The sequence below is a fragment of the Gavialis gangeticus genome, unplaced genomic scaffold, assembly GCF_001723915.1.
Source record: "Gavialis gangeticus isolate Ggan-Ray unplaced genomic scaffold, GavGan_comp1, whole genome shotgun sequence".
Taxonomy (NCBI): domain Eukaryota; kingdom Metazoa; phylum Chordata; order Crocodylia; family Gavialidae; genus Gavialis; species Gavialis gangeticus.
Window position 1 is genome coordinate 17,282,800 of NW_017728995.1, and position 10,101 is coordinate 17,292,900.

Below are 10,101 nucleotides of genomic sequence, written 5' to 3' on the forward strand. Positions count from 1 at the left end.
CCCGCGCTCCACGCGGCCGCCCCGGGGCCTGGGCGCAGGGTGTCGCCGCCCCGGGGACGAGCCGGGGCCTCCCAAACCTGCCTGAGGGAGACTGCCCTGCCCTTCAGCAGCAGCCGTGACCGTGCCCTAGAGGCGGTTTCCGCACGTCCCCGACAGCTGGGGATGAGCCCGCCCGTGCCACGCTGCACATGTTCTTCAGTTGCTGTCAGAGCCGCTTGCAGTTATCCTTATTGCAGCTGGGAAGAGTTAATGGGCTGGCCCTGCGCCCCTGTATGAAGCAGGGGTTGGTCTCCACTGGCCCGCACCCGGAGCGTGTGGCGCGTCGTCCATTGCAAGCCACCCTGCGACCTCCTGGACGCCGAGCCCAGCTATTGCTGTGGGTGAAAGATGTCCAATTTCGTTGTCTGGGTGCAGCTGAGAGAAGGGACTATCCTGACCCCTTCCCCTCCTCCTGCCCTTGCTGATCTGACCGATGGGGTAAAAATCCTCCTTGACTCCAAATTTGGCAATGGGTCCGTCTCGACTGGAAGAGCAAGAACCCCTGAGTCCGCTGAGTATGAGCAGGGGCTTTTTCTCAGCCCCATCAAACCCCACCCCCCACCTCCGCTTTAGCGCTGGCCGGCACCCTAATACCTCAGAGGAAGGCAGATTCTGCTCATGTATTTATATGATGCTGTTTGAGTGGGCTCACATGTAAGTACTGCTTATTTCTTTTCGCTTTCAGAGCTAAAACGAGGCAGCACAGATGGTTGAGCTGCAGCGAAGCGGGTGTGATGACGCGCTGGATGTTCATTTCTCAAAAGCGAGAACGGAAAGTCTTGGGGACGTTTGCTTGCAGATTTCAAGGCACGGGCAAGAGGATGGGAAGCCAGAGAAGGAAGCTGTCCCACCCGTGCAGGTCGCAGGTAGACTCTTCTTTCTCGATTTAGGCAATCAGCAGCAGACGACGATCCCCTCAGAAGTGTTCTGCCTGGGAGATCTGGAAGAATTACACTTGGAAGGAAACTTGATTGAAAGTATCCCAGGAGAGATCCATCGCCTCAAGAATGTGAAAGTCCTCTACCTGAACAAGAACAACATACAGGCCATATGTGAAGAACTTGGGGAGCTGAAGTGTCTCCAAAGCTTAGATTTAAGCAGCAATCCACTGTCTCACAATTCGCTGCATGTCATTAGCAAACTGCAGGCTCTTCGTCAGCTCAGGCTCTATGATGTGAACTTGGATGAATTTCCAGTGCAGATTTGCAAATGCCTCCATCACGTGGAGCTCCTTGGCCTTTCTGGCAACCAGCTGAGGTGTCTGCCTAAGGAAATAGTGAACCTCAGAAAACTGAGAGAGATCTACTTACAAAAAAACATATTTGAGAGCTTTCCCATAGAGCTGTGCCACCTTCTTAACCTGGAAATAATAGATCTGGAACAAAACCTTGTGAGTTTCATCCCAGAAGAGGTTGCCTCTTTGATAAACTTGGTTAAACTATTTTTAGCTCATAACAACTTGTCATCAGTCCCTGATATGCTGCATCACTGTCAAAAACTGTCTGTGCTTGATTTGTCCAATAACCTCCTGCACAGGCTCCCACCAAGCTTCAAGGAGTTCACTGAAATGAGCGAGCTTGGGCTCTCAGGTAATAGCCTAGAAAAGTTTCCACGTCAGATTTGCCATTGGCCGTCTCTTTGCCTCATTTACCTGAAAAACACTGGCTTGCAAGTGCTACCTGCTTCTTTTGCCAAGTTAACTGAGATGAAGATACTAGATCTGAGTGAAAATCAATTTGATGCATTTCCCAAACAGATTTGTCCTATGAGCAACCTGGAAGTATTGTCACTGGATGACAATCAAATTTGCAAGGTACTGGTTTCTTTATCTTTAGAATGAGATGTTGTATCAAGACAACTTCACAGACTGATTTGTTTCTCAAATGTCCCATTTTAAACTACTGGACTCTGCAAACTTTGGAGACAATATGCATATGATCTTTGGGACAGAGCCCATCTTTTTTATCTCTGTGCAGCACCAGACCAAAAATGGTTTTGAACTATGGCTGAGGTCCCTCATTGTTTCATCGTTTCATAGCTGTAACCAGTTACTACTGATAGCTGCATATGCAAACATCAAAAAGAAAACCAGCACAGCGAAATGGTAACTGGTGTTTTCAATAGGAATGATGAGATACTAAAGATCTCTTGTCTCAGATCTTGATTTGTGCTGTTTTTAACATTAAAGGTTAAATTTGTGGGAACAGTAATTTAAACAAATGAGTCACTTTAAGGGTCTCATTCATGTAAATTGTCCTTCAATATACAGATAGTTTGTGAGGGAATACAGAAGCAGGCCCTCCCTAAATATTATATTCCAGACGAATGCTTTTGGCAAAGACCATGTGGCTTTATTTAAGTAAAATTAACTAGGTGAGAAGCAATTCAGGAAGGGAGTACAGTATAGAATTTGTTACACACTCTATATGATATTATGACATTATATCTAGTTTAATATTCTGCTTTGATATATAACAATGGATCAATGTATTTTCTAAAATATCAGACAGAATATTGCCTTTTTACCAATATAACATAACGTTTTAATAGTTGTTTTGGAATATGTCTAGATACCTCTGCAGGTTGCAAGACTCTCCAAACTAAAATGCCTTGGTCTGACTGGAAACAAATTCAGTGTCTTTCCTAAGGAAATCTTTCTCCTCGAATCATTAGAGAGATTATATCTGGGACAAGATAAAGGAATCAAATTCACCAGTTTACCAGAAGATATCAGCAAACTACAGGTAGGAAAAATAGAAGTGGATGGATCTTAGTAATAATTCTGCTTGATATGACAAAGTAGCATACAAAACTTAGACTGCCTGAAAAAAATAAAACCCAGTCTTGCAGGATCATCCACAGATCTCAAGAGAGTTCTGCACACAGGGCCTGATACTGAAAAACACTGAGAACCTTCTTGCAACAGGAGGACAGAAAAGGCTCCCAGGACTGGGCTAAACATTTGCAACAAGGGCATATCATCAAAGTTGATGGGCTCAAAATTTTATGTACTACAATTGTGCTTTCTTTCCAGTATAGTTAAGCCATATTTTACTGCTTGCCCACTTTCCACCAAGCCTATGGCACATTACAGTTGCTGGTGGCTGTCCTATCTGCCCTTCATTCTGCTTGCCTACTGAGCAAGCATTTCAGACTGAGAAAATTTCAGAAGTGCTGAAGGGGGCCCACAGATTACAATGTATGGTTCTGAGTGATGGCAAAAAAAGTAAATCCTCAAGTCCTGATAACGTATCTCAAAAGTGCAACATACAGACCATGTTATGCAGCCCCATTCTATCAGTCTGAGCTACCAAAGAACTCATCTGCATAGTATCTAAGTTCTCCACAGTTCCCAGCAGCAGCAGCACAGTGTCAGTGTTGTCCCCAGTATTCTACGCTTACCAGTATTCTGTTTTTCATTGTTCATATATCGTCCTGTGGGGGAAAATCCTTTATTTACAAAAAATAATGCAAATATGTGTACACGTTTTCAGAATCTGAAAGAGTTACACCTGGAGAACAATTGCGTAGAGTGCCTGCCACCATCCATCGGCCTGCTGACCCACCTAGAAATTCTGAACTGTCACAACAACCTCCTTCAAGAGCTCCCAGACTCCATATGCCAACTACAAGGTGAAAGAAACATTCCATGCTTATGCAAGGGCACAAGTTTGCAGGGGTTTTTGAAGTTTAAAATCTTCCTCCTGTCACCCATTCTGAAACCTACCCTGGCCTACTTGACGTGGGATTTGTGTCGTGCTTAGGATACGTGTTCTTTTGTGTCTGTCAGTCTGTTTCTCTGCCGCATAACTTTCAATGTAACTTACTTCTGTGAAAAGTTAAGTAGCAAAACCAACAGTTTCTGGCAATTCCTGATGAAGAAGGTATTTTGAGACTTCATACAGCTCACCTGAGAATGATTTTCTTTGGCAAAGCTGCAGGTTCATTGCATAGGTGGTGTATATTTAACTCAAACCCACTCAGAGAGGGCATCTACATGTGCAGTTAATGGAACTGAATATACACCAGCTCAATTTGAGCCAGAGTAAACTAATCCTGACCTTGCTGTCTACACATGCATTTAAGCTTAGTAATTTACTGTGCTGCTGAATACCACTTGTATCTGATGAAACTATCTGGCTGTGCAGTAAATTAGTCTACTGCACCCTAATTGCTGTGCATGTGTAGACGGTGATGCTTTACTATGCAGCAAATTAGTTTGCTGTGCAGTAGAGTTTTCTGTAGACATGCCCACTATGGTACTCTGTCCCCCTCTAGTGATGAATGTGCTTGCTACAGCCTTGGCTAGCAGATGCAGGGCAGGCAAGCATATGCTTTCAGTCCCAAAGGTCTCAGCTTTAATTCCCATTGCTAGTGGCCTGCTCAGAAGTATGCCATTACAGGGAGCAGATGCATTTTTATCTGAGGTTTCTCAATCTCTTCCTGTTTTGCAGGAAAGAGTTTTATATTTGTTCATTGACCCTGAATCAGAGACCAACAGCTCAATGAGGAGGAAGCAGAAGGCACAATAGCAATAACACCCTTTTTTATGTTATTCCCTTTTTACAAAAAAACAAAACAAAAATTACAATCACAAAGTTCAATAAACTTACAGTATTTTTAGTAAAGTCTTGCCCAGATCTCTCCAGATTTGGAGCTAGAAACTTTGTATCATAAAGTGAAATGTCTTGATTGGCATAAACTATATCTAGAACTATCCAAATGCATGTAAAACAATGAGTTTTCTCCTACCCATACACTGTTTTACTGTAAGGACATTGGGGTATTTTAAATCATCCTTATATGCATTGCACCTATGTTGTTTTGTGTGTTCAGGTTTGCAGGAATTGCTGGTCCAGAACAATCAGTTGTTTCAACTCCCAGGGAATCTGGACAGTCTTCAGAAGCTGCAGCTTGTCCTGCTGGATGGAAACCCAATGATGGACCCTCCAATTGAAGTGTGTAACCAGGGGAAGCTGGCTATATGGAAGTATTTGAAGGAAAAAAGGGAACAAAATCTGAAGGCCACAAAGGTAAAAGCTTTAAAGGTTCCACCATGATACACATCTAAACTTGCCCCTTTAGCAATGAACTGCTATTTTATGAAACATTCTACAGGGCATGCCTGGCAAAGCCCAGAAACATCTTAAAAGCAGTGAATTTTTGTAGCTTTGTGGGTGCAGTATTATTAAGAATAATCATATTATCATGGTGCAACCTAAGGTTCAACCAAGAATAAGGCAAGCACAGTTTTTAGCTTCCATGAGTTTGGTTGAAGCATGCATTTAACACAGGTTTACTCCCAATGTGGTCCTATTGGCATATTGCTAATCACAGCCATATTATTCAGTGTCTCCTTGTTTTGCCCCCTTCTTAAGGTAATTATGCCCTCTTTTCCAGATCCAGGCCTGGTGGCGTGGGCTAATGGTGAGGAAGGGATGTGGGACTTTTGCTGAGCTTCAAAAACTGATGAAAAAAGGGAAGAAAGAAAAGAAAGAAAAAGAAAAGGGGAAAGAAAAGCCTGGCAAAGGAGCAAAGGGCAAAAAGAAGTAATTTCTTATACAGCACATATATCAAACTGGTTAGAGCTTCTATACATTCCAAGAATGACACTTGGTGGGGGCAGGGAAAAGTCAGTGCTAAAACACCCAAGCAGAAAGTACTACAACTACAGTGAATACAGCTTCGCTCTCTAATGGCCAGTGTTGCGCTTGTCATAATTCCTGCAGTTGCATGAAGCTGGGTTTGGAAATAAGAATTTCTAGTATTGCAAAGTACAAGGGTGAGTAATTACCTGGAAGTGAAGCCTACCCATGGACCTGGAACTGATTAAGTGTTCTAAAATTTGTTTCTCCTACAATGATGAAAATGCTCTTACAGCAATGTGTAGTGTCTTTTCATTGCAATGAATCCAAAACAAAAGCCATGCCTAAAACACAGCTTACTTATTGAGACACAGCCCCCTCTAGGTAAAACAATCACTGTAACCATCCTAATCTTACAAAAATGTCAATAGCTAGTCAAAAAGCATCTCACAAGTTTTTTCCAGAAATAATTGTCCTTTCCACTGAAGTGTTTTATAGTAGCTTTTGGTCGTAGGATTTTTAGAGTCTGCAAGGCAAGATAGATGGAGGTAAGCTTGTGTAGAGCCTTGTAATTGAAGACAAAGAACTTGAATGTGATGTAGCAAGAGGCCCCAACACTTGCATACATGCTTTTGTCCAATAGATGTCAATATGGTTTAAGCACATGCTTAAAATTAAGTGTACTTATTTTCCTGTAGTAGCTCTTGCTTTGCTAAATCAAGGCCAAGAGGAGTAACTGAGAGCAGAGATGATTTGCACATGAAGAAGGGTTTCTGCTTTGAAAATAATCAGGAAAATTGGGTTGTAGAGATATTAGAAAGAATAAATCAAAACTATATAGACAGATAGTGGGGTCAAAGTGAGAGGACTTTCAGTGGAGTTATATAAATTTATCTCAGTATGTGTCAAGCAAGAGTGGCCAGTGTTAACTCTGATGCTGTCAGGTTCTCGGCATTTCCATATTAGAAATAAGATCCTGCTGACACGATACTCATTGGTAGAAGTGGATGCATGGACTGCACAGGCCTCAACAAGTGTATGTCAGCTACATGCAAAAAAAGAAGAGGAATGGAAGCTCTCTCTTCAATGTCCCATGTCGTAATCTGTGTCCAGACTCACCAGCATGGAATTTCTCTATTGAAAATAATTCACTGTGAACTATAACCATTCTTTACTATGTCTCAGCAGACATACTGTGACTTCAGTCTCACCTCCTGTGTGGAGTGAAATGCATTTTACAATCAAGCTGTAACTGGAACCAGGAAGTTCATAGGGGCACCCCGATGAAAGCATAGACTAAACAAGAGAGAAGGGCAAACAAAGTGACAGCTTGCTGGCTCTTACAATCTGAAGAGGGGTTTCCTCTACAGACACTGATGTATTTCCTGGGCTGAAAGCTGAAAAAGACCCTTCAAACACAGAAGTGCTTTCCCAGGGTGGGGAGGAGGTTGCCTACTGAGCTAAATGACTAGAGATGAATGGCTCTGCAGTCTCTCAGCCATTGGGAAAAGGCTTCTGCATGGAGGCATTCTTGGGGCTAATTTATTGCTCAAACCATCCCAAGATTTCATAGGGCTTCTCACTCAGGAGGCACATTATGATATCCTTAGTTATTAATATACCCTATGATATGTATATATAAACAATTTACTGTGGAGTAAAAAATGGATATGGCTTTACCATTTATCAGTAGCTGCCCATATGCATGTTCTTACCCCACAATACGCTGAAGATAAACTGTAGTAGTATAGCCCTTGATGAAAGAGAAATGAGTTCATGTAGTTTAGTTACTTGTTATCATAGGATGAGAGCATGTACATATGCAGTTGCTGAGGAGCAGCTGATATAATGTAAAACCCCATTCTATTTTGCTATGCAATAAATTGTCCATACATCCATATCCTAATCTGGACCAAAGTACCACTCAACAGAAGTAAATGGTTGACAATCTGGATCTTGGTCAGGCTACAATTAGCATGAGTAAGGCAGTCTGAATCTGGTCCTACAGACGAGAAGCCATCAGCTTCAGCCACTTAACTTAGAGAACACTAATGAGAAATTGTAAAAACAAGAGTAAAAGGATCTTAGTCCTGTCATGTCGCTGTTTGGTTTAATGCGTCTTGTAAGCTGAGACCAGGGCTATGTGCAGTGAATGCCTGAAGCTTGTCCCAGAGTCTGTGGTGTCTTGCTCTATGGTCTTACATAAAACACTCCACTAGTCCATGATGCTGTTCTGTGTCTATATGACAAAGATAATAGCATTCCCTGCCCATGTCACAGGGGGGCTGTAGAGGATGCGATTTGAGGTTTGTGCCTACTGTAGTAATGTAATGGGAAGCCTAGTGAAGGCATTGGAAAGACCCTGATTTCAATGGCCAGTGCTTTAGGACTTTAATGCTAGTGGCTAAAGGGTGCTGTACCTCCTGAGAGAAGCAACACAGAAGAGGTGGCTGTGAGGGCAGTGAGACTGCTGCAATGACTGAAACACCCCCACTCTAAGGAGGAACAGCCTGTAGGACTCCTCTATCTTATTGCAACCTTTCTCGAGATACCTATTGGTTGCTTTGCAGTACTGAGAAAAAATGGGCTCTCTGTCTCCAGCCTGCTGCCTACACTGAGGTCGCTTGCAAAGGGGTCAGTGTCTGGCTGTTTACCTCGGTTTTATGCTGCTTCTACACAAAGGAAATTCCCCATCAGCTCTCTAGCTCCTCTGTACCATGAGAGCCGCAGAAGGGGCAGAGCAGGGCCAGAATCTGTCCTCAAGTATTCTTATTGCTGGACTTGTTTCAAAGTACTGTGTCCTTTCTGTCAGAAAAGATGTTTGCTGCATCTGCACAAATGTGATGGAAAATGTTTCAATTTAAAATGTTGAACATTAAAAGCAGACAGATCTTTTATATTAGAAAAGCACTGGCATAATACGATCCAAGGCATATCATATTTTCTCACATATGATGTATATCTTTTCCCCTAAAAAGCAGCTGCTGAAAATTGGGGTGAGCTTTATAAGCAGCAAAGATGGTATAAGCAAGTTCTTTCTTACTGGGTGAAACCAAAAGAAAAATTTGCAGTGATCCACAGGGAGTAGAATAATGTGCTGGCTCAGCTCCCTGGCTGCTGCTGCTCAGTTCCTTTCTACAAGGAAAGATTTTTTCTTGCATTCTACCTTTCAAAAACAAGGTGTGTATTGTATTCTTGGGCATGCTGTATGTGAGAAAGTATGGTAATTTACATCTTTGTAGTGCTCTGGCTTTCTGGGAATGACAGCCAGAGTCAAGATGCAAATGAATTTATTAATGAAAACTGGCAGTGTTCCAAGGCAGAGTCGCATGATACATTGTTCCTGGTGTGCTGTTTGGAAAGGCCTTCTCAGAGACTGACACCTGGCCTCAGTAGTCAAACCGAACATTCCTTGTGCTATCCCGGTTGAAGTACTCCAGTTGTTTTTGCTGTGGTCCTGAAAAGACCCACCTCTGCATCCCTAACTCAGTGAATGCCGGCATCTCAGGCAAAGCTGTTAACAACTTGCCAAACCACATCCCACAGTCACGACATGATGATGGCCGAAGGCTGACATCCAATTCAGAAAGTTCTTTGAGTTCAGCCAGGTCTTGAGAGAAGGTGGCCCATCCTTCGTCACAGACAGTGTCGTTATAACTCAGGTCCAGTTTTTGTAGTTTAGCTAGGTGGCCTGTTCGCATCAGTAATGCTGAAAGATACAGCCACCAGAATATACAATTAATATATACTGACAATAATTGCTTTCAAAAGCTCATATGGTATTTTACTATTAGGCTATTTAAGGCCCTTCAGTTGTAAAACACAAACATTAACAAAGATTAATCACTCTGGGCATGTCTACACCTGCATTAAGGCACTTTTTCTAATGTGCATTTAATTTAGTACCTCCAATGTGAGCTATTTAAACAAATGTGCATTAGGCTGCCTTAATGCACAGTAATGAATGTGCATGATTAAGAGACACTTACTGCGCAGTAGCCTATTTTATTGCGCATTTGTGTAATAACAGTTTATGTGATGCTTTAATGTGCAATAAAACAGGATACTGCACATTAAAACGCACGTGTAGACATGCCCTCTGTGATATAAAACCTTTTGATCTGATAATCAGATATACTGGCCATTGGCCTCAATGGACTATTTTATCCCAGCTGAAGGTGAATAATTTACAGCATATCCCATTCATAAGGAACTCAGGGACTACAAAAGGGTCAGATTGAAAATGGGTGACAACCTCAGAAGTGGAAGGTAAGTTGGATGGAGTACAGCATTGAGTATGGATGAAATGAGCAGGAAGGTTTTACAGTGAAGTTTGGAAAGAGAAAAAGTGCTAATGAAGCCATTCAACAATAGAGCCAGCCCTCACTGTGGAGAGGCCAGGAGGGAAGCAGCAGGAAGAAGACATAAAACTGATACTGATTTTTTTACAAGTTGATATTCATTTTCCCCCTAATGC

The 10,101-nt window shown here is 42.4% G+C and overlaps 2 protein-coding genes across 4 annotated transcripts in view; one reads left to right on the forward strand and one right to left on the reverse strand.

Annotated features, from left to right (window-relative positions):
- Nucleotides 1-27: 27 nt before the first annotated feature.
- Nucleotides 28-7,714, forward strand: LRRIQ4 (leucine rich repeats and IQ motif containing 4). Of its 2 annotated transcripts, XM_019503271.1 has the most exons (6): nt 28-408; nt 725-1,852; nt 2,610-2,783; nt 3,534-3,672; nt 4,876-5,072; nt 5,440-7,714. In XM_019503271.1, exons 2-6 carry the CDS (start codon nt 746-748, stop codon nt 5,590-5,592), a joined length of 1,770 nt encoding a protein of 589 aa, XP_019358816.1. In that variant the 5' UTR covers nt 28-408; nt 725-745; the 3' UTR covers nt 5,593-7,714. The 2 variants fall into 2 exon arrangements, with proteins under 2 accessions (XP_019358816.1, XP_019358817.1); XM_019503272.1 differs by lacking the exon at nt 2,610-2,783.
- Nucleotides 7,715-8,897: 1,183 nt separating this feature from the next.
- Nucleotides 8,898-10,101, reverse strand: part of LRRC31 (leucine rich repeat containing 31) — a 20,478-nt gene continuing 19,274 nt past the window's right edge. For both annotated transcript variants that reach the window (XM_019503274.1, XM_019503273.1), the window contains one exon: nt 8,898-9,333. In XM_019503274.1, the coding sequence (XP_019358819.1) occupies nt 9,014-9,333 (320 nt within the window). In that variant the 3' untranslated portion in view covers nt 8,898-9,013. The remainder of the gene's footprint in view (nt 9,334-10,101) is intronic.